Here is a 24,162-nt window from a genome sequence, read left to right on the forward strand (position 1 = left end):
CAAATTCTGCCTTTTATGCATCCAAAGATATTTAGCAAAGCATCTGAGCATCGAAGACATAAACATACTCCAAGTTCCATGCATAATTTTAAATATGTAAATAAATAGAATAAGAATTACTAACGGTTGTATTTCCTAGCACACAGGGTGCTAATGTACTCGATCCCGATGTTGGACTTGTAGGCGTTTGTGTAGAGATGGTGGTGGGAGTAGATGTTGAAGTGGGAGTAGATGGAGTGGTGGTAATTGTGGTAGTAGTGGTTTCAGTAGTAGAGGGGGTAGTAGAAGTAGGCGTTGGAGTGGTAGTAGATGGAGTAGGGGTAATTGTGGTAGTAGTGCTTTCGGTTGTGGTAGTAGGAGTAGGTGTTGGAGTAGTAGTAGATGGAGTGGTGGTAATTGTGGTAGTAGTGCTTTCGGTAGTAGAGGGGGTAGTAGGAGTAGGTGTTGGAGTGGTAGTAGATGGAGTGGGGGTTATTGTAGTGGTAGTAGGTGTTGGAGTGGGAGTAGGTGTTGGAGTGGTAGTAGATGGAGTGGGGGTAATTGTAGTAGTAGTGCTTTCTGTAGTAGAGGTGGAGGTGGGAGTAGGTGTTGTAGTGGTAGTAGATGGAGTGGAAGTAATTGTGGTAGTGGTACTAGGTGTTGGAGTGGGAGTGGTAGTAGGTGTTGGAGTGGTAGTAGATGGAGTGGTGGTAATTGTGGTAGTAGTGCTTTCGGTAGTAGAGGTGGAGGTGGTAGTAGGTGTTGGAGTGGGAGTAGATGGACTGGGAGTAATTGTGGTAGTGGTAGTAGGTGTTGGAGTGGTAGTAGGTGTTGGAGTGGTAGTAGATGGACTGGGAGTAATTGTGGTAGTGGTACTAGGTGTTGGAGTGGGAGTGGTAGTAGGTGTTGGAGTGGTAGTAGATGGAGTGGGAGTAATTGTAGTAGTAGTGCTTTCTGTAGTAGAGGTGGAGGTGGGAGTAGGTGTTGTAGTGGGAGTAGATGGACCGGGAGTAATTATGGTAGTGGTAGTAGGTGTTGGAGTGGGAGTGGTAGTAGGTGTTGGAGTGGGAGTAGGTGGACTGGGAGTAATTGTGGTAGTGGTAGTAGGTGTTGGAGTGGGAGTAGATGGACTGGGAGTAATTGTGGTAGTGGTAGTAGGTGTTGGAGTGGTAGTAGGTGTTGGAGTGGTAGTAGATGGACTGGGAGTAATTGTGGTAGTGGTAGTAGGTGTTGGAGTGGGAGTGGTAGTAGGATTTGGAGTGGTAGTAGATGGAGTGGGAGTAATTGTGGTAGTAGTGCTTTCTGTAGTAGAGGTGGAGGTGGTAGTAGGTGTTGGAGTGGGAGTAGATGGACTGGGAGTAATTGTGGTAGTGGTAGTAGGTGTTGGAGTGGTAGTAGGTGTTGGAGTGGTAGTAGATGGAGTGGGGGTAATTGTAGTAGTAGTGCTTTCGATAGTAGAGGTGGAGGTGGTAGTAGGTGTTGGAGTGGGAGTAGATGGACTGGGAGTAATTGTGGTAGTGGTAGTAGGCGTTGGAGTGGTAGTAGGTGTTGGAGTGGGAGTAGATGGAGTGGGGGTAATTGTAGTAGTAGTGCTTTCGGTAGTAGAGGTGGAGGTGGTAGTAGGTGTTGGAGTGGGAGTAGATGGACTGGGAGTAATTGTGGTAGTGGTACTAGGTGTTGGAGTGGGAGTAGGTGTTGGAGTGGTAGTAGATGGAGTAGGGGTAATTGTGGTAGTAGTGCTTTCGGTAGTAGAGGTGGAGGTGGTAGTAGGTGTTGGAGTGGGAGTAGATGGACTGGGAGTAATTGTGGTAGTGGTAGTAGGTGTTGGAGTGGGAGTAGGTGTTGGAGTGGGAGTAGATGGAGTGGGGGTAATTGTAGTAGTAGTGCTTTCGGTAGTAGAGGTGGAGGTGGTAGTAGGTGTTGGAGTGGTAGTAGATGGACTGGGAGTAATTGTGGTAGTGGTAGTAGGTGTTGGAGTGGGAGTAGGTGTTGGAGTGGTAGTAGATGGAGTGGGGGTAATTGTAGTAGTAGTGCTTTCGGTAGTAGAGGTGGAGGTGGTAGTAGGTGTTGGAGTGGGAGTAGATGGACTGGGAGTAATTGTGGTAGTGGTAGTAGGTGTTGGAGTGGGAGTAGGTGTTGGAGTGGTAGTAGATGGAGTGGGGGTAATTGTAGTAGTAGTGCTTTCGGTAGTAGAGGTGGAGGTGGTAGTAGGTGTTGGAGTGGGAGTAGATGGACTGGGAGTAATTGTGGTAGTGGTAGTAGGTGTTGGAGTGGTAGTAGGTGTTGGAGTGGTAGTAGATGGAGTGGGGGTAATTGTAGTAGTAGTGCTTTCGGTAGTAGAGGTGGAGGTGGTAGTAGGTGTTGGAGTGGGAGTAGATGGACTGGGAGTAATTGTGGTAGTGGTACTAGGTGTTGGAGTGGGAGTAGGTGTTGGAGTGGTAGTAGATGGAGTAGTGGTAATTGTGGTAGTAGTGCTTTCGGGAGTGGTGGAAAAACACACCACCGGACAGCAGACGTTGATTTCGTAATCGAGACAGACTGGTGCAGGAATTACAGGTCCAGGAACCTGATCTTTGTTTTTACAAATAAGCCCAGTGGAAACATCACATGTCACTTTCTGTTGCAAGTCCTCAAAAGACCAGTCAGGAAACTTCTTTGCTCGGCATGATATATTTTCTGGCTTCTCGCAGATCTCTATGTTGTGCAGTTTGATGTTTTCATAAGTTTCATTGTCTCCTTTGTCAATACCAATTTCTGGGACACTCACAGAAATCCATCCAGACCATTTACATTCTTGGTCTATACAAGATGCTGTAATGAAAGAGTGACAGAAACAGAAAGAATTTCTATTGTGAGAACAATAGTTCAAGGTATGATATGCTGTTATAAAATAACAAAAGTTAGAATTAACAGAGTGCTTGTATTTGGATCAGGATTTCTTTCTTTGCTCTTTAACATATTTGATTGTGAATATTCTTTAGTGCAGGGGTGGGTACCCAAGGTCCTTTTATGACTTGTGGACTTCAACTCCCAGAATTCCTGAGCCAGTTGGCTCAGGAATTCTGGGAGTTGAAGTCCACAAGTCATAAAAGGACTTTGGGTACCCATCCCTGCTTTAGGACTACAACTCCTGACCTTTAAAAATTGAGGCAATGCTTTGCTGCCCTTGATGGTTGCCTGGTTTTCTGCAGCTCAAACCTAATTAGTCCTAGCATTATTAATTGTCTCAGATGTGGAACTGTATTGTTCATACATGTTTTTCTCTTCTGCTCCTCCAATCTATTTTGTTTTGTTGTTAATAGAAATTTAATAGAAACAGAAATTTTGTTTTTAATAGAAAGTTTTGGTCCTGTATTCTCCTTCAGTGAGGATTACAACCCACAGAAAATATCTGAAAATCCAGAATTTTAGTAGGATATCGATCCAAGTGACAGATAACGTTACTGACAGGAATTTGTTTAAGCCTGTTTACATGTACCATTTCTCAAACCCCTCACTCCATAAAATAAATTATACTCTACTTGTCCTCCCAATTCACAGCCATTGTTTTTTGTTTGTCATTGTTTATTGGGAGGGTGACTAATTGGTTGGTTGGTTATGAGAGGACTGAAAAAAACCTTAGGGTTATTGGGAGGTAGAAAGGAAAGAGTAGTGTGTAATATTCGTGTGGAGTAACAGTCTTATGTTCTTTAGTGTAGATGTGTTGGTGGAAGTGGAATCGGAGGAAGGCTAAAATGTTGATGGTTCAAGGGTAATTAGAATGGGAACAGGTTGCAATATAAAAGTTGAAGTTGTGTTTACATTTTCTGATATGGAAACAGTATTAGCTTTGCGCTATCATAAAAGTAGAGAAAATATTTTTCTTTAAATAATGCATTCATTCTTGAACATAGAATAACTTTCTTTCACTGAGTGCATTTATGTTGATAAGCCCTCAACACTGAGGTAAATTTTCTCCAATAACTCTGATCATTTTCTTGTCTCATCTTGTGGCATCAACAACATTCAATCTGTACAATGTTAGCTTTGCTCAGTCTGTTAATGCTAGAGCCACCATTAATTCTACAATCACCATAAGTACTCTATGTAATATGCCTGTCTTCTCAAAATCAAGCAGCAGTATAAAACCTTGCTCAAACTTGGATTTCAGTTTACTCAGTTTCTAACATTAAATTTATTTCAGGGGTATCCACAGAGAGAGGTCTCCAAAGAAATCAACATGATAGCTGCACCTGCATAATTGATACCCCTTTTTTACATGTACCTTGACATCTCTCCCTCCCTCTCTCTCTCCCTCCCTCTTTCTCACGCACACACAGGTTGCCCCAATTTGGTAATCTGATAGTATCATAGATAGTAAGCACAGAGCATTTTAATTTAGCTCAAAGATGTACAGTATAGTACCTGTATACTAATACAAATATTTATAAATATTATGTGTTTTTTTTCTTAAAATCTCCATGACTTCAAAATGGAAAATAAACCGGATGTTTATTTCCTTTCATTCCTTTTCCTAACAGTCCCTGCAAATTCTCAGCATGGTTAACTGAGTATTTCCTAACCTGTTCCTTTAAAACAACAAAATATGGAACTAAACATGTTTTGTACTTACTTGTACTTATTGTAGAAGTGCCTGAAATGGGGGGGAAAAAAGAATAGAACATGAGTTCCTTTTAATGAAAAGATTGTACTTTATGCTGCTAAATTTTGGACTGTTCCCACATTGCTTTTATTACTTACTTGTAGTTGAAACTGTGGTAGAAGAGACTGAAATGGAGAAAAAAGAATAGTAAATTTTGGTTGGCTCATTTTAAGAGTTTTAGAGAAAATTGACAAAGTTTCCACACTGAACATAGCTCAACATGGCATTATCAACCAAATTTCTATACATGTTTATTATCCTCCAGGGCAATAAAAAGAATTATTAACACTGGAAGCTTACTTGGGGTGGTAGTAGGAGTGGTAGTAGTAGTAGTAGTGCTGGAAGTGGTTGTAGGAGGAGAAGTTGTACTGCATCCATCATACTTAGTTTCCATGGTGCCATTTAGTGTGCATATTAGGTACACACAATCTTCAGTTTTGTCAGCAACGATCTCTCCCACTCCATATTCTTTGTCATCATAAACACAACACTCTGTGGAAAAATATATTAACAAAGTTCAAACAGAAGGAATTTCACAACATGAGAGCTGAACAACTGTTTCATTGCAATGCTAGCTTCACTTCAGAAGGAGTGAGTTCAGAAAAGAAACTGTCACAGTTTTTTTTTACAAGCCAGCCAGATTCTTAGGGGCTTTGATCCAAATTTTGGGCTTGGACAACCTAGAACTGCGCCGCCTAAGGTCCGACCTAAGCGTAGTATACAAAATTATCCGCTACAACGTCCTACCTGTCAATGACTACTTCAGCTTCAACCGCAAAAATACAAGAGCACACAATAGATACAAACTCAAGATAAACCGCTCCAAACTCGATTGCAGAAAATACGACTTCAGCAACAGAGTGGTCAATGCCTGGAATGCACTACCTGACTCTGTTGTTACATCCTCAAACCCCCAAAACTTTAACCTTAGACTGTCTACTGTTGACCTCACCCCATTCCTAAGAAGTCTGTAGGGGGTGTGCATAAGTGCACCAGCGTGCCTTCCGTCCCTGTCCTACTGTCCCCATTTATTCGTATCCATTTCCTGTGTTCATATCCATGTTTATACTTATTCCTGTTATCTCATAGATGTTTGACAAACTAAATAAATTAAATTAAATTAAAAAAATAAATAAATACCTTTAATTGCATCAAGAAGTGAACTGGTAACCAGTCCAACTAGAGTGCTATTTTATAGTTTGATCTTTTACGGCCAGTTACAACCTGGGTTCAGTGGTGGGTTGCTCCCGGTTCGCACCGGTTCTATAGAACTGGTAGTAAAACCGGCAGGAGGCTCTGCCCACTGACCCCAACGTCATCAGAACGCTTCTGTGCATGTGCAGAACAACGTGTGCAGACGCATGAGCAAAGCTCGCATGTGCAGCCCCATTGCAAATTGGTAGTAAAGGTAAGTAGAACCCACCCCTGCCTGGGTTGCCATATTTGACCAGCTATACTTTCTAAAAAATCTTTAAGGGCAAACCTATGTGAAGAGTATTATAATAATTTAATCGATAAGTGACAAGATTTGGGTTACGTCAAAACGCTGCAGAACTGTTCATAATGATATACCAGCCAAATTTTGAAAAAGAGAGAGATGATCTGAGCAACAAGTAGCAAAGCTGAATGGGAGCATGTCTCTAAATTATATATACATTCCTTCAGAGAAATGTAATCCCATAGGGAGCCTTATTCCTCAGAAAGAATACTTCTTCTTTTCCCAGTTTTAATCCCAGTTTGTAACATCAAATTCTACAGGTTTCAGATGTCATTTCAAGATATGAATAGCCCCATTAGTTGGGGCTGAGAATGAAATGCCCAATTGGATATCATCTACCTATAAACATCATATCCTATATCCTGGATTACTTCTCCCAGCAATTTCAAATAAATATTAACCAGTGTAGAAATCTTGTCGATCTTTAGCAAACTACATAAAGCATCAATGACATTGAACAGACTCTTTCACATCTACATTCTGGGTCTTATATGTGAGGTTGAATCTGAATAGTCAGTATCCATGATAGGCAACCCACAATGAATAACAGTGAAAACTCCTGAAAGAGTCGCGAGAACCAATGGGTACACATTTTGCCTACCTAGGTTCTTGAACAAAAATGTTAAAGGGGTCTAAGCGGTTTGAGGGCCAAACTAAGTTGCCCCAGACATTCAGTTTCCTCCAGAAACTTTACTTCTTGTGCTATGAATCATTCTGTCACCTTTCCCAAAATGGGAATTTGAGACAGTTTGGTCATTTATAGAATTCAGAATCCTAAAACTGAAAGAGGTGCAGAAATGAATAGATTAACTTTGTTGGTTAAGGATAAGGAAGAATCAGAATATTTTAAGACATGGAATCATTTTTATAGTTGGTTGGAAAAGAGATATAGATGACCGATATTATAAACTATGTACAAATGATGATTACAATATTATTTTAGCAATGAAATGTTAGAATGGTTTGGATGAAGATGAAGATAGAAGAAACTTATGGAAGATGGAGAAGAAGCCTAGAAGATAACACCAAGATTTCACAGGGAAAGGAGGATTGATGTATTAAATGTTTGTTTGTCTTAAAAAATAAAAAATAAAAATTACTCAAAAAAAAAAAAGCTGAAAGAGGTCATAACATCCACAGTGCTCGATTCAGGAATTTAATTTCAAAGCATTCCCAAGTGATGCTGCCCAGCCTCTATATTTAAACATCCAGTAAACACGAGCTGACCATCTCCTTGAGTGACTGGTGTACTGATGAACTGTTGTAAGTATTATCAACCTGTCAAGTTTTTGAAAAGGCTTTTTCATCATTGCTTCAGGCAGGTTGAAAATCTTCTGGCTATTGTTACTCTTTTGGCTAAAATAGTTTGGTAAAGTTCAAACACACTGGTAGTTGGCTTTGGTTTTTCAAATGTTCCATCTTCATTCTCTGGTATAATAAACTTAACAAGATCTCATAATAATGGATGAGAGATAACTATTATCATCTCGTTTGACACTGGAAAGGTAGAATCCATATAACAAAAAACATGAGAGACATTATCTGGAAAATCTTGGCAAAATGCTTCCAAATCCGCTCTTCCCTTTGCTAAATAAGCCTCAAAGAGTTGTATACATCTTCACAAGATTCTAAACGATCAATTTACAGATTGAAAAATATAATTTATAGCTGCCAGTGTTATTCCAGAGTGGATTTAACAATCAGCTCTATTATGTGTCTCATTGGATTTAGTTTGTATATCCACCTTTCAAACATCTCAGGCCATTATCAAAAGTTTCCCTGTAACTCAAGGAATCATTATGGCTGTGTAAATTGGCAGAGAACTATACTAAACATTGTACTCTGAAGGATTAGAACTGTAGGATTGCTGGTAATTTAAAAACAAAAAACAAATAAATATTTACACCTAAATGTATAGCTACTGGGACTTCATTCATCTTTTCTTAAATATACCATGTGTAGAAAAAAGTTACAAAATAAAGCTGACATTCTTAATATTTGGAATTTTAAAACAAACATCTCAAATCATGATTTGCTCTTTGCATAGGAAAAACATACCTTTTTTAGGTTTACACGTCACAGTTCCCGATGACTCGCAGTAACTGAAAGTTTTTTAAAAAAACAGAAACAAAATATTTTAAGTTTTATTTATTTAGCAATATTAAACTTTGATATTAAAGTTTTGTTAAATTCTTGTAGCCTAACTATATTCAATCTGCAATTGTGCTTTCGGTGCCCCGGATTCATAATGGAATTCTAATAATAAATGTAAGTTGTTCACTTAATTTCACAGGACAGGAAGTTAACGCTGGCAGGAATAGATATGAGAATAGAATGGAGTCAGGTCTTCGGTAAGTGAACTCCACATATCTATAACTTCTATGAGGCCAATACTGCAAATGGAAATGCCAGACCAAGCCTAATCAGAAATTAATGCCAAATTAATGCCAACCTTGGTCATTTGTGATCCTTCCTTTTCAGGTGTATGAGCAACATTTCCCAATCCTGGCTACTTTTAGGTGTGCAGAATTCAACTCCCAGCAATCTCAGCAATAGCTGTGCTAGCTAGGAAATTATGGTAGTCAAAGTCAAAATTGGGAAACACTGCCCCATAGGGCTTGTTTTTTATTCCCATCCCCTTAATTTTTTTTACCATGTGGCAAAAAACTTTGGCAAAAACTAGGTAGTTCTTTTCCAATTAAGCTCCTTCGCTTTGCCAGTATTTTCTCTTTAAAAAGAAGAAAGAAGGAGGGAGATTACTTCCTGACATTTTCTTTTTGTAGAAAAGATAGCCTTACATGTACATTGCTTTATATAGCATTTTTATCACAAACAATGGCATTTTAATGGGGACTCTAAAGCTGAAGTCCCATAAAGTGAGGAAGAAATTAAGAAATTGCACAAAACTATTCTTTAACTTTTTATTTATTCTAAAGCAGGGGTATCAAACTCAAGGCCCTCAGGCCGGATCTGGCCCATAGGATCCTTAGATCTGGCCCTCGGGGCTGGCCTGGAAATAGCAAAGGACTGGCCTGCAGTGCCTCTGCTGGCTGAAAATGGGGCACAGGGGGTGCTGCAAGAGGTGTCCATCCCATCTCCCCTGCCTCCCCGTCAGCCGGCCCGTGGAGGACAACTACAATGTTGATCCGGCCCTCAAAGAATTCCAGTTTGACACCCCTGTTCAAGTCACCCCTGAATGACTTGAATGGTCAAAAACCCAAACTCTCAACTAGGACATCCCCATCTTCTTGGATTCCTCAGATGCACATCTCTCCACATATAGAGGTCTGTGGGAGACAATTTCATGAATTGAATGACCCCAGTAGGGAAAACCTCTGGTCTCCCATTGTCTCTTCTTACTGCTACTCCCAAAGTTCCTAACAATCTCTTCTAGAAAGATCAGGACCACTCAGAACAGCATACACAGTGGTTTTGCCAGTTGGGGGTGGGGTGGGGTAAGGAAGCATAGGTATGACTTGCTACTATTCTTTTCTTCTCCATGCAGCTTGGTTCCAACTCACTGGACACCAGTTCACTTTGGTAGCCAAAACAGCTTTTCCCACTAATTGCTTTATCCATAGAACGGTATTCTTGCCTAATTTATTAGGCCATCATAAGAAATAAATGATGCATATGAAGCATTATGGAGCTTATAAAAAAACACAAGGTGGTGATTATCTGACATGCTCCTTTTCTTCTATCAAATGAGTTTACTGACTTCTGGAGGAAGGAGCAATTGTAGGAGAGAATATGTAATTTTGCATTCTCATCTCTTCTAACTTTTCACCCTTTTCAATATAATCTATCCTAAAAGTGCTTTCTAATTTAGAATGCTGTTCTCATCATACACTCACGCACAAACCCAACCATTTGAAACTGAATAGTTTCAATAACAACATTTGTTCAAATGCTTTTTTTCAGTTCTTCCACATACCAAGAGTGGCACAGTTCATAGTTGGGGATGAGCTCTCCAGGTACGTAGTAATTATCATTATGGTAGCAACCACATGTTTCCTTTGTTCCACATAATTTGGTCTCCTCGTTGTAGATTGGATATTCTGGAGGACATCGTGGGTAGCAACCTAATGTCCAGAAAGATGCATTTTGTAAAATGGCAGCTATTATCTGTCTGTGCCATAGAAGCATTGCATGAAAGAGACATGCTCCAAAGACTCGATTAAAGAATAACACCTTCAATTTATATATCAGAAGGAAATGGAAATTATTCATTGTGTGCCAGTTGACTGGATGTCATTTCTAAGGGATAAATGCAGTTCTGAACTTCTTCTGTACATGTTTATTCTGATATTTCCCTTGGAGTAGTAACACTAAGAATATACTAGAAACGGGGCAAAAAATATCCCCTTTTCAGTCTAAGAGTCAAGACTTTGGTAGCTAAAGAAACACTCATGCCATGTTTTATCTCTGATGAAATTTAGGTCTACATCTTTGGAACTGTTTTTTAAAGAATCAGTCTAGTAGACTAAGCACAAAAATAAAATGGCCAATTAGAAAGAAAAATCATGTTCCTAGGCATTTAACAGTCTTCATTCTAATGAAGCTAACATTCATTAATCAGAGACAAGGATGTTTCCTAAACTCCAACCCAAATGCCAGGAAGGGCCTCAGTGGCACCATCCTATTTTGGGTCCAAAAATAAACAAGCAGTATAGCAATAACAATAGCAACAGCACTTAGACTTATATACTGCTTCATAGTGCTTTATAGCCCTTTCTAAGTGGTTTACAGAGTCAGAATAATGCCCCCAACAATCTGGGTCCTCATTTTACTCACCTCAGAAGGATGGAAGGCTGAGTCAACCTTAAGCCTGGTGAGATTTGAAGTGCCAAATTGCAGGCAGCCGGCAGGCAGCAGAAGTAGCCTGCAGTACTTCATTCTAACCACTGTGCCACCATGGCTCATAAATGGCTTTCCTACCAAAGTGGATCAGCTCACTGAATGACTTTTATTTTATGTTTGTTTATTGGCCACCCAGGTGAATGACCCAACTACATTCTCCCAGCTCCATATTGGACTAACAAACAATCTTTAAAGAATAAATCCACTACAAATTAACAGGTCTTTTACCTTCTAAGTATGACACTGAAAAGTTGGTGGTGACTTGATTGAGGATTTTGCAAGTTAAAATATCACGTCCACAAGGCTCATAGTGCCACTGACATATATCTTCATTAGGATTGTAGTATTCACAAAAGATTGCTTTAAAAAGAAAGTTGCTCATTAGAAAAGAAGCAGAAAAAAATTTTTTTTCCCAATTCGTATGTAAGGTATCTCTGTGTGACATCACTGGAACTAATGACTAACACTACAAGTATGCATCCTATAGCTATACAGCTGAGGTATCCTATATAGGTATCCTACGCTGCCTATCTTTGATGCTAACATTATCTATGTTTTTTGGGGGGGTCTCTAATAAAAAGTACATGGATATTTGTACATACTGGAAGCAGAATAGTGTCTTTAAAGGCAATTATGTAGATTGTTGCAACATTTTTATCTAGATTGACTTGTCTAACAGCATAAAATGACCCAGTGGTCTATCAAGTTTGCCTTTTGAGATTTTTATTTGTTTGTTTGTGAATAATAATAATAATAATAATAATAATAATAATAATAATAATAATAATAATAATAATAATAATATAATACTTGGTTGATACCTAGGATGCTGGCAGCAACCCGTATCAACCATCAGCATCAGTCAATGATATTTGTGATGCATTTTTAAATTTTCAGTTGATGGGGTTTCATGTTTAATGAATAAAAGAGATAATAATAATAATAATAATAATCATCTTCCATTTGATTCACAATCTGGGAATGGTAAAAGCTTAACAGTTCAAGTCCTAACCAAAGACCTAAGAGCTGTTAGGGTAATATTTGAGTATATAGGCAGTTCCAATATATTCAGCTCTAAAAAGTTCAAAATTTCCATGTATCTAGGCAGCCCTTTGGGTATTGCTCCCAGGGCTCCTATTTCTTCCTCCTAGTCACTCAACTTCAATGTGCAAATCACAATATTTTGTTATTTTTTCTAGCTGTTTCTCTTCAATTCGTGCATCACCTGGTATTGCAATATCAATGAACCAGACTTTTTTTTCTTTTCCACAAAGTGTGTTGTGGGCCATCCGAAAATCCCACAGGATCTTGACTTGCTAGTTTTGAAGAACTTTTGTCAATTTTGTGTTCTCAGGAATTTTTGCTGCATTCAAACCCAAACTTCTGGCAACACTTCCAATGTATGATTTTGGCAATAATAGTAATTTGATAATAATTTGTATTGTTGTTGTTGTTGTTGTTGTTGTTGTTGTTATTATTATTATTATTATTATTATTATTATTATTATCATCATCATCATCATCACCACCACTACCACCACCACCACCACCATCATCATCTGGGGATATCTGGCCTCAGGGATTCCTTATCACAAAATTAAAGGGTTTTAGCATAAAATGTCTCAGAGAATAAACCTTACCAAGATTAGGTTTTGCTAAATTAAATAAACACATCTAGACTTGTGAAAGATTATAGTCTCGTGTTTCTAGAATATCAGCCTTTGAGATAACTGGATACTGTATGCTTATCCTGGAACTTTAATAGTTTATCTGGAATGCTTACGGCATATATCTGGAGTTCTCCAATGGACGCATGCTTCAGCTTTGATGCATTCATGCGCATAGGCAGCAACTGCAGTACAGAAGCATTCACAGTCCCCCCCAGTATCACAGGCACAGGCATCATGTACACAGGCTTCATAGTATGGCTGTGGATCCACCTGTTGAAAAATTACAGAATCACAGCGTTTGGATATTTGCATGACTGCATTTTCCTTTGAAGACAGAAGAGCAAGGTGATCATCCAATTACCCAAGAGAAGTCTATATGCTATGGATGAATGAGGTTCTATCCCGTTCACATTGGAAGCACCAAGGTGCTTCAGGGCCTTAAAGGTTAATTTTGTTCAGCATTTCTCTCAATTCTCAGGCAAGGAAACTGTAATTTTACTTAAAGTTTGCTTTCCTCACATAGCTAAACATTGCATTCTGGATTCAATGTGTTTAAGCAAAGCAGTCTATGTGGAACCTAATATGGAATTATTTGATCAATAATTCCTGTCCTAATGGACTGGAATAAAACTAAGCACATAATTTCCCCTTCCCTGAATATCATAGTTCAATAATGGTTACCATAATGTAATTAAAAATCTATCTTTAAAATGGCAATATATTAGAAAATATATATCTGGAGTGTCATTGCATCTCTAAATTTGTATCTTGTGAAAATGTTCAGAATACACATTTAAATACGTATTTAAATGACATTTTTAAAAAAACAAATATTGCAAATTAATGTGGAAACAGGAAGGAAAAGATTCATATATTAACATTTCCAAAATTGATACAGGGCAGCTATTGTTCAGATGTACAGCAACACCAATGGACACAGTCGGACGCTCCCAAATGAGAGTGGTTTATTTTATTTTAAAGAACACTGTGTCACAACATTCCCTAATAAGGTGTTTTTCAACCTTAGCAATTTTACAATGTGTGGACTTCAACACCCAGGATTCCTTGACCAGCATTTTGGGGAATTCTGGGAGATGAAGTCCACACATCTTAAAGTTGCCAATGCCATAATAACTCAGAACCAAACTAAAACTACTAACCTTGTGATGACATATTTTAAAAGTATCACTTTTGATAAGGCTGCATTCTTTCTCTGCCCAAGCTTTCCGATGTGGCTTCAACTCACAGGGCTCAATGACTACGTCTACATCAGGGCAAGCCGGATCCTTTTTCCATGAATTTCCAAATGTCAAGGCATTGACTGTGTCTTGAGCCATACTCCTTGTTGTAAAGTCATTGCTGGCTTTTTTATCAAAGTTACCACACAAACCACAGACTTTCCCCTGCAAGTTAAGAAAAGTACTTCATCAAAGCTAAAAGGAATTTGAATAATTTACTGACCAAGTTCATATTTCTACCATGATCTGTTGTGGAAATACAGGTAGTTCTCAACGTACAACTATTTGTTTAGTGACTGTTTGAAATTACAACAGCACTGGAAAAAAGCGGCTTGTGACTGTTTTTCACATTTACAACGGTTTACACATTTACGATGGCAGCATCCCCATGGTCATGTGATCAAAATGTGGATGCTTGGCAACTGGCATGTATTTATGATGGTTGCAGTGTTTCAGGGTCATGAGATTCTCTTTTGCAATCTTCTGACAAGCAAAGTCAATCTGGGGAAGCCAGATTCATTTTGTCACCATGTTACTAATTTAACTATTCCAGTAATTCACTTAACAACTGTGGCAAGAAAGGTTGTAAAATGAAGCAAAACATTTAACAACTGTCTTGTTTAGCAATGGAAATTTTGGCCTCAATTGTGTGATCCTAAATCGGGAATTACCTGTATTGCGTCTAGGGTTCCAGAGAAGGGGAAAAAAAACCCCAAAGTTAGTATTTAAGAAAACTGTGACAGAGTCTGCTGTTTCCTTTGCATGCACTATTCCAAATCATAGTTTTGTGTACATAACTTTCCATATAAGAAGAAAGCAAATATAAGTGTGTAAAGAGGGAAAGAATTGGTCTGTTTACTTTTGAAATTAAACCAGATTCAATTTTGAAAATTCACTGTATTCCACTGCTGTTATAGTTATTTAAAATAATCATTACCAAGTAAACAGCAATATCTTCACACCACACACTAAAAGAATTACAAACAGGTATGTATCACTAGCATGGAAAAAGAAGCCTACTGTAAATAAGGAAAAGCATTGTAAACCTGCATTAAGCATTTTAGATGTTTGCCTTGGGCTGGATCCAGTAAAAGGTTCGTTCTATTTTCCCAAGGCTTAGCTAAGTTGGACAGGAAAGTGTCTCTTCCTCCCCTTTATTCTATATATTTAAATCCTATTTAAACATCATTCAGTGAGTCCTCCCGGGTGGGTTCAATAACTTCTTGTGCATATTGCGTTAATCTATATTTATCAAGAAGTAAATTGTAATATACATAGAGATATATAGTATATATTAAGACATAAATACTGTAAGAAAATATTTTTAATATATTCATCCATTAGTAACATAAAAATGTTATGTGGAAAGTGTTCTAGAAGCACTGACTTTATGATAGGGCATCAACTTGATGAAAATAGTTGTCTTCTTATCCCAAATGAGCATCACTCCATTGCTGGCTTCAATTACTGTATACAACCCAACTGATCCACGAATCCAATATGTTATAGAGCTCTGGTTACCCCACTCAATTTTGTCGATGTGTTTTTCTTGCAGCTTCAGCTCTGTGGTCTAAAAGGCAGAAATACAATGGAGGCTATGTGATGAAAACAGAAGTTGGAATTTTAAATAGTCCCTCCTACTCGGTACACTCCAAGAACAGTGGATTAACACACTGGATTAACACATTTATTATGGTTTTGGTTTAGGTTTACTCTTTTTGGAATGCAGCCCATTTCAGCCCAGGTAGAATCAAAAAGAGAAGATCATTCTCTATAAAGCAGTCATCAGAATAACCCTTCCTGTATTGGAGCAAATGTGCTATAGTAGACAAAAGCTTATCGGTTATAAAAAATAATAAAGGCAGAATTTAAAAAAAAATAAATTTAAATTTGTTGTAATGCTTTGTTGTTTTTTAATTAATAGCCCAACATGATCAATCCTCAACTTTCAACTGAGTTGTCAATCAACCAGATGCTATGTTATTTAATGTCAGACTTGAAAAAATAGAGTTGAGTCCAATTTGTTCAAGACTTCAAAGTATTCTCTGATTTCTTTGGGTCGAGAAGGTTGCATATTCACTTCTGTGCTCGATACATACCAGGGGTGAAATCTAGCAGGTTCTGACAGGTTCTGGAGAACCAGTACGGAAATTTTGAGTAGTTAAGAGAACTGGCAAATACCACCTCTGGCTGGCCCCAGGCTGGGGGGGAATGGAGTTTGCAATATCCTTCCCCCTGGAGTGGGGGAACGGGGATTTTGCAGTATCCTTCCCCTGGAGTGGGATGGGAATGGAGATTTTGCAGTATCCTTCCCCTGCCATGCCCACCAAGCCACACCCACCAAGCCACACCAAGCCCACCAAGCCCACTAAGCCACACCCACAGAACCAGAAGTTTTAAAAAAGTGGATTTCATCACTGATACATACCCCTAGAAACAATTTAATGGCTTTGGAGCAGGTAACTCCTGTTGTTCCACAGGGAACGTTCTCTACGATCACACTAAACGTTCCTTGCTGGTTGCCACAGTAATCCTAGTGGGCATAGTCAAAAAAAAGAGGATCAAGGTTAAGCAAAATCAAATCAAATAATGTTTCACATTTCTCTCACAGAGCAACACTGGGCACTGGGCAGTTAATCATTCCTTTATGTTTATGAGAACATTCATGCTTCAAAGCACTTACTAACCAACTTCCCTCACCCACCCACCCCAAAAAAAACATTTAATGAGCTAGTCTTTAAAAATAGCATATTTTATTTGACTGAAAATTATTGTATCGGTACCATTGTAGTCATATAATGTCATAATGTGGTCATAGTCACGTGCATGGTGAGGCAGAGTAATTGATCAACCATTTAGATAAGGTTAATTCAAAGAATTGTAACCCAAAATATTGTTGGCAAAATATTTGAAATGGTCAGAAGAGCCTCGGTGGTGCAGCGGACTAAAGTGCTGTTAAAGTGCTAGCATTTAGCTGCCAGCTGCCTGCAATTAGTGCAAGTTTGAATCTCACCAGGCTCAAGGTTGACTCAGCCTTCCATCCTTTCGAGGTAGGTAAATTGAGGACCCGGATTGTGGGGGCAATAAGCCAACTTTGTATAGAACAACACCGCTTGTGGGGGGGGGGGCAAAGCCCTAATTAGCAGGTATATACAAAAAAGTATGCAGGCTATTGCTATAATGCATTGTAAGCTACCCTGAGTCTCCAGAGAAGGGCGGCATATGAATTGGACTAATAAATAAATAAATAAGATAAAATGAATAAATATGAAGATTGCAAAATACAAACCCCAAAGAGTCATTGCAAAGGAACTCCCCCAGCTTTTAAAACACCAACACTACAGTTCCAGATCTCCAAAATATTTTGTGATTCAGTTGAAACAACAGAATAGATTGTAAGATTGTAATAGATTGTAATAGATGGTAAAATTTGAGTCAAATTGTTTTAGTTGCAATTTAGTTTCACTTAAATGTAAAGACATCCCTATCAGGAAGTCAAATGGACACTATCTTAAATAAGTTATCCTGTTAGGATCAAAATTTGGTAGGACATAGACAAACTAGGCCAGCATATCTTACCCATTAGGAATTCTTGTTTTAAAAGGGAAGATTGGCAAAGGTTTTTTTCGCTTGAAAGTGTATTGAGCGAGAGTGGCTGTTACCAATAAAGATATCATCAACACTGAGTGAAATAAATTTCAGAAAGCATCCAAAGAGTTGTTAAGTTGTTAATATTTTAATTCAATATCATGGAGTTCAATTCAAGCCAGATTTTTTGAAGTTTGGTAAAATAATTATGTGCAAAAAAAAAAAAATCATCTTAATGCAATTACTTAGTTGCCTGTTGGGTAAGAAGATTCCATGGAATGAAATTCTGATGGATATTCATGGAATAAAATTGACAGTCACTGCAAACACTGTATAATTTGGGTTACTGCAAAACTTGATACTAGTAACTGAATATTACCTGAGAAGCCACGTATTCACAGTGACCAACAAAGTCATAGAATTTTTCATCAAAGGTCATGACATGGCCACTGCCATAAATGGTACATGTCCCGTAACACACTAAGTTGGTGCATTTCCAGCTTCCTTTTTGGCATGTACTAGAGAGTATAAAAGAGAGAGAGAGAGAGAGGGAGGGAGGGAGGAAGGAAGAGAGATAGTAAGACCAAAGCTATCTCTCTGTGTAATGCTTTAAAGGTACAGAGCAAAATATTAATTATGTAAAATAAGAAATGGCTATCATCTTCTGTTTCTACTTTATACATAGCAGAGGTGGTATTCAACAGATTCTGACCAGTTCTGGAGAACCGGTAGCGGAAATTTTGAATAGTTCAGAGAACCGGTAAATGCCACCTCTGACTGGCCCCGCCCCCATCTATTCTCTGCCTCCCGAGTCCCAGCTGATTGGGAGGAAATGGGGATTTTGCAGTAACCTTCCCCTGACACGTCACCAAGCCACACCCACCAAGCCATGCCACGCCCACAGAACCGGTATTAAAAAATTTGAATCCCACCACTGCTACATAGCATATCCTACCATGTGTTGCAGCCAACGTTTATTGTTTCTCCATTGGGATAAAACACCTGGTTATGAATACATGGGCAGTCATCTTCTTTTACACACCCGCCTCGGCCATCATCAATCAAGCCCTCAGGGCAAACACATCCTGAGATACATTCAGTTTGGAACTATAGGAAACAAGGATAATACCCACATGACTATTTAATAGCACCCTTAATATGATCCAGGCAATTAAAATTCACATGCCTTACTTTTGTTCATATAGTTTTGGAAAGACAAATCACACACAAATGCACTATTTAAAGTGCACCACCAACATGGAATCAGTATGGGCTAAAGTTAGATATGGAGTTATGTCTCAGAATCTTTCAAATATTTGAAATATGATTAGAAAGAAATTGCTTTCTCATTTCTACATGGGCATATTTATCCCCTCTCCCAAAAATTGAAGAATTCTATATATGTTTGGTAGGGCTCTTGCTTTTAAATATGAAATGGCCAGTGACTTTACTTCTTGTATCAAAATGTTAACAAACAGAATGCTACTTTAAGCAGAAGCTTGGTTCATTTCAGTATTCCTTTAGTGGAGTTCATTAAAGATAATAGCTTCACACTATACATCGCTATCAAAATTACATCACTTTTGGAATACAGGTGTAAAAAAAAGCCAGAAAAGAAGAAAGACATACATGATCAGTACCCAGCGTTTGACAGCTAAGTCGTATTGGCGTTTGGGAAGACCAAGAGTCAATGTTGTTGCAATCAAAATATGACTTATTGGATGAACAATCTGAAAAGTAAATAAAGCATATTGAAAAAGAAATCTCTTGAATTTAGTTCCATAGTAACAGACAAATGAAAACTCAAAAAAACCTAAGGAATCTGGAATGGTTTGTGCCTTTAAAAATATGTCAAACTGCAAATTGAATACCATATACATAGAAAATGCTCTTGTCAAAATTCTTGTATCACTTTAAGATGGAATTGCCCTGCAATGCCTGAACAAATTAGTCCATAAAATCAAACCAACACCATGGATTGTAGAGCCGTGGTGGTGCAGTGGTTAGAATCCAGTACTGCAGGCTAATTCTGCTGACTGCCAACTTCCAGTAGTTTGGCAGTTCAATTCCCACCAGCTCAAGCTTGACTCAGCTTTCCATCTTCCTGAGGTCGGTAAAATGAGTACCCAGATTGTTGGAGTGGCAATAGGCTGACTCTATAAACCGCTTAGAGAAGGCTGTAAAGCACTATGAAGCGGTATATACAGTAAGTCTAAGTGCTATCGCTATTGTATGAGCCTGATTCCAATTTGGGACATTAGAATGGCAGTGCAGGACTCGCAGGAATTTTTTTTCTCCTTTATAGGGAAAGCTATAGTCTGGTTAGATAATTTGGGTGTTGTCAGAACAGACAGTAGACAAATCATTCTGAGAGCAGCTTATTCAATTAATTTGGAAATACTCTATGTCCCTGTAAAGAAATTGTGTTCGAGACTTACAGATGGAAATATTTATTATAATACTAATACAAATCAATAAAGTCTTGGCTCCTAACACATCAGATATAACTGTGGTTGAAAAGAAGAAAGTGCGAATAATTGATGTGGCAATACCAGAGTGTAGTAGAATAGAAGACAAGATATTGGAGAAGATCACAAAGTATTAGATCTGACATTTAAAATTGAAAGATTATGGCATAAATCAGTTGTTGTGTTTCTAGTGGTTATCAACACCTTGGGTGCCATACCAAAATATCTTGGATGGCACCTAAAAACACTGTGCATTGATAATATTTTCCTTCTGTCAATTACAAAAGGCCATATTGCTTGGATTCGTACATATATCACCCCAATACATTACAGCATCCTAGTTCTTGGGAAGAACTCAATGTGTATGAAGGCCAACATCAGCTAAAGAACTGGAAGCTGTGATTTCACATGGTTGTGAATATATAATAAGAACAATAAGAACAACAACAACAACAACAACAACAACAACAACAACCATACTCGGAACTGCCTATATACTTAATGTTACCTTAACAGCTCTTAGGTTCTTCGTTAACTTGAACTGTTAAGTTTTTTCCAGTCCCAGATTGCGAATCAAATTATTATTATTATTATTATTATTATTATTATTATTATTATTATTATTATTATTATTATTATTATTATTATTATTATTATTATTGTTGTTGTTGTTGTTGTTGTTGTTGTTGTTGTTGTTATTGTTATTGAAACATGTAACATGATACCCATTGTCATTGGGGCACTTGGTACCATGTCCAAGAATTTTATAAGATACATCAACAAATTGCAGCTTCCTGCAATCACACCAGTGGAACTGCAAAAAACTGCGCTACTTGGAATATTGTACATCTTAAGAAGGTACTTGGTTGATACCTACCAGTAGGATGCTGACAGCAACCCGTATCAACCATTAGCACCAGTCAGTGGTATTTGTGATGCATTTTTTAATGTTCGGTTGACTGAGTTTTATGTTTAATGAATAAAGTTAGTAATAACAAGAACAACAACAACAACAACAACAACAATGAAAAGCTAATAAACTTAGGAGGGAGTGGCTTTATGGTAAAGCCATGTCAAAAGGAAATTTTCATTCAACACATAGCTCAAATTATAAAAATGTATGTATTATTAAAATATGAAGGTTGATACTTACTGGGGTGGTGTATATCCAGTGTTACACAATGAAATCTTCCATTTCTGCAAACACTAAAAATAGCAGAAAATAATAGCAAAATAAATAAAATGATAAAACAGTAGCAATAAGAATTTTGCAAATGAATTGCAATTTATATACGTTTAATGGAAGTGTATTTTATTACAGTGATTTCTTGAATCCCTAAATGGTATACCATTGATGCACAATACAAGCAGCCAAACTGGAAATGTCAATGATTTGCTAAGGACTGCCACATACTTTCATATGTTTATGATAATGTTTTAAAAGAGCCTTGATAGTACAGTGGTTTAATGCACCCTGTTATTAACACAGCTGCCTGCAATTTCTGCTGGTTCGAATCTCTCCAAGGCTCAAGGTTGACTCAGCCTTCCATCCTTTCTAAGGTAGGTGAAATGAGGACCCAGTTTGTGGGGGCAATAAGCTGACTTTGTATAAAATATACAATAGAATGAAGGCTATTGCTTAACGCATTGTAAGCCGCCCTGAGTCTCCGGAGAAGGGCGGCATATAAATCAAATTTTTTAAAAAAAATGTACAACATTCCTGCAACCTTCCTTCATTTTTACGGATCAACCATTTAAAATAAATGGTGGATAAGAGCGTAATTAATACTGTACCTATGGTATTACTCTTTAAAGTTATCACAAGAATTCAAGCATTCTGACTCTTGAATTCTATCTCCTCTTCCCTAGGAGTATACTCCATTGAAATACTATATAGGTAGTCCTCGATTTACAACAGTTTGATTAGTGACCACTCAAAGTTACAACGGGACTGAAAACAGTGACTTGTGACTGTTTTTCACACTTATGACCGTTGCAACATCCCCATGGTCATGTGATTTACATTCGAATGCTTGACAACTGATTCATATTTATGACGGTTGCAGTCTCCTGGAGTCATGTGATCTTCTTTGGTGACCTTCTGACAAGTAAAGCCAAAGGGAAAACCAGATTCACTTAACTGTGTTACTAATCTAACAACTGCAGTGATTCACTTAACAAAAGTAGCAAGAAAAGTCGTAAAAGGAGGCAAAACTCACTTAACAAATTTCTCACTTTGCCACATAAATTTTGGGCTCAATTGTGGTCATAAATAAAGGACATACTTTTAAATAGACACTTCATGGGTATAAGGTTGCACTTGCAATATATGAGTTTCATGACCATCCTTACTGAAGGATTTCTAAAGTACTGCAAAGTGTAGGGATTCTCAACATGTACTATATAATTAGTTCTATCTGTTGACGATTTGGAGAAAGAACCTCCGACTAAATTGTACCAAATGATTAATTCAGTTCCCTGAAATGCGCTGCTGAATTCTCCATCCAGGTTTAATCTGCAAATGTAACTCAGCACTTAAAGTTCTCTTGTGCTGAATGCCCATCTTATCAAACTGGAACAGAGGAATCAGTCTTCACAACGTACCAACGCTTCTCGTCCTTCATGATAGAATCTCCAGGTTGCGCATATAAGCCTTTATAATGACAGGAGCAATCAGACATAGACACGCAGATGCCTTTTTCATTCACATAGGTATTGTCAGGGCAGCCACAGCCATCGACCGAAGTGAAACCTTTCAAGCAGTACTTATCTCCATCAGAAAGAGAACGGCAGGACTGTTGGCATGTGGTTAGATTGTAGTGGAAAATCTGGTTGGCTGGGCAAGAAGTTACTTCTTTGTCTGAATTTAAGGGAGAAGATAATACATTCATAAATAAGTATCCAAGGTCCATTGGATATGGCTTCTTTGTTCTTTTATGCTACTTTTCCATCTACCAGTATTTCTGAAGCAGCGTATCGTATCGTTATTGTAAACCACTCAGAATCACTTGGTAGAATAGGGCAGCTATAGAAATTAAAATATAGATAGATAGATAGATAGATAGATAGATAGATAGATAGATAGATAGATAGATAGATAGATAGATAGATAGATGGATGGATGGATGGATGGATGGATGGATGGATGGATGGATGGATGGATGATAGATAAAACTGACTACTAATAAAAGCATCACACCAACATATAAAGGCAGGGAATGATTAAAAATAGATTCTGTGATCTAAAGCTTTATGAAGTTCTTCTGAATGTGTTAGGCATGATCCCATGAACTTCCCTGTTTCTATAAATAGTATATCTCAGTATTTCTGCACACACCCAAATGCAATTTATCTAGATAGGCCATATTTCAGGACTGGATTAAGGCCAATTGAGGCCCTACACAGCCCCACAGTGGTACCCCTTGCCCCTTACATTGCTTAACCAGCAAGATTGTGATGAAAATTAAAATTGAGTATGGCAAGGGAAGAGTTAAAGGTATGATAGCTAGGGGAAGATATTCTGTGGGCTTCCCTTGGAGCCCTAAGCACATGCTTATTTTGCTTAATCGTTAACCCAGGGCTGACTTGTTTTAAAAAAAGATACTGATATCAAGCGATTAAGGGGAAAAAAACCATGTAGATACTTACTGCAGACCACATTTCTCCAGCCCGACAACATGACTCCTTTGAAAGCACAGGCTCTTGCATAAGATGATAGGGCAGCGCATAAACATTGTTCACTGGAGTCACAATTGCAGGTATCATACTTGCAACGCTGAAACAAATAGTAATCAGGGAACAGTCAGCCCAGGTTAGTGAAGAGGAGTCAATGGATGAAGAACTGGCACTTGAGAATAGCTATTGGCAGAATGCAGCATTCCATTCCACAATTGCAACGGAAGTGTAGTGACACAATAAGAGACCCACATTAGGAATGGTCCAAATTGTGATGGAAGAATAATACAGAGTGAGAAACGTGTATTAGGAATGACCTGTTTTTCCACTCAATCTGTTGTCTTCCATATGAGCTCAGACTCAAGCTCCCAAAATGCCTGACTAAAGGCACATCAAGAACAATGTTTCTTAACCTTGGTTGCTTTAAGATTGGTAAATGTCAACTCCCAGAATCCTAGGGGATTAAGTACACCAATCGTAAAGGTGCTGAGACTGAGAAACACTGATCTAGAGAGTTTACATAAGGAAGGTCTGGTGTACATGA

At 38.2% G+C, this 24,162-nt stretch overlaps 1 protein-coding gene across 1 annotated transcript in view; it reads right to left on the reverse strand.

Moving 5' to 3' along the window:
- MUC2 (mucin 2, oligomeric mucus/gel-forming) overlaps positions 1–24,162 on the reverse strand; it is a 66,087-nt gene that overhangs the window by 23,260 nt on the left and 18,665 nt on the right. Inside the window, exons 15-31 of the mRNA XM_034418614.3 lie at positions 23,592–23,718; positions 22,548–22,803; positions 21,097–21,149; positions 19,105–19,205; positions 18,431–18,582; positions 17,855–17,993; positions 16,316–16,420; positions 15,275–15,457; positions 13,810–14,052; positions 12,763–12,919; positions 11,208–11,339; positions 10,054–10,201; positions 8,178–8,221; positions 4,922–5,113; positions 4,720–4,746; positions 4,592–4,612; positions 125–2,790 (exon numbers count right to left, since the gene is read on the reverse strand). Coding sequence (XP_034274505.2) covers positions 125–2,790; positions 4,592–4,612; positions 4,720–4,746; positions 4,922–5,113; positions 8,178–8,221; positions 10,054–10,201; positions 11,208–11,339; positions 12,763–12,919; positions 13,810–14,052; positions 15,275–15,457; positions 16,316–16,420; positions 17,855–17,993; positions 18,431–18,582; positions 19,105–19,205; positions 21,097–21,149; positions 22,548–22,803; positions 23,592–23,718 — 4,746 coding nt within the window. The remainder of the gene's footprint in view (positions 1–124; positions 2,791–4,591; positions 4,613–4,719; positions 4,747–4,921; positions 5,114–8,177; positions 8,222–10,053; positions 10,202–11,207; positions 11,340–12,762; positions 12,920–13,809; positions 14,053–15,274; positions 15,458–16,315; positions 16,421–17,854; positions 17,994–18,430; positions 18,583–19,104; positions 19,206–21,096; positions 21,150–22,547; positions 22,804–23,591; positions 23,719–24,162) is intronic.

The sequence above is a fragment of the Pantherophis guttatus genome, chromosome 1, assembly GCF_059756535.1.
Source record: "Pantherophis guttatus breed Tessera chromosome 1, ASM5975653v1, whole genome shotgun sequence".
Classification (NCBI taxonomy): Eukaryota; Metazoa; Chordata; class Lepidosauria; order Squamata; family Colubridae; genus Pantherophis; species Pantherophis guttatus.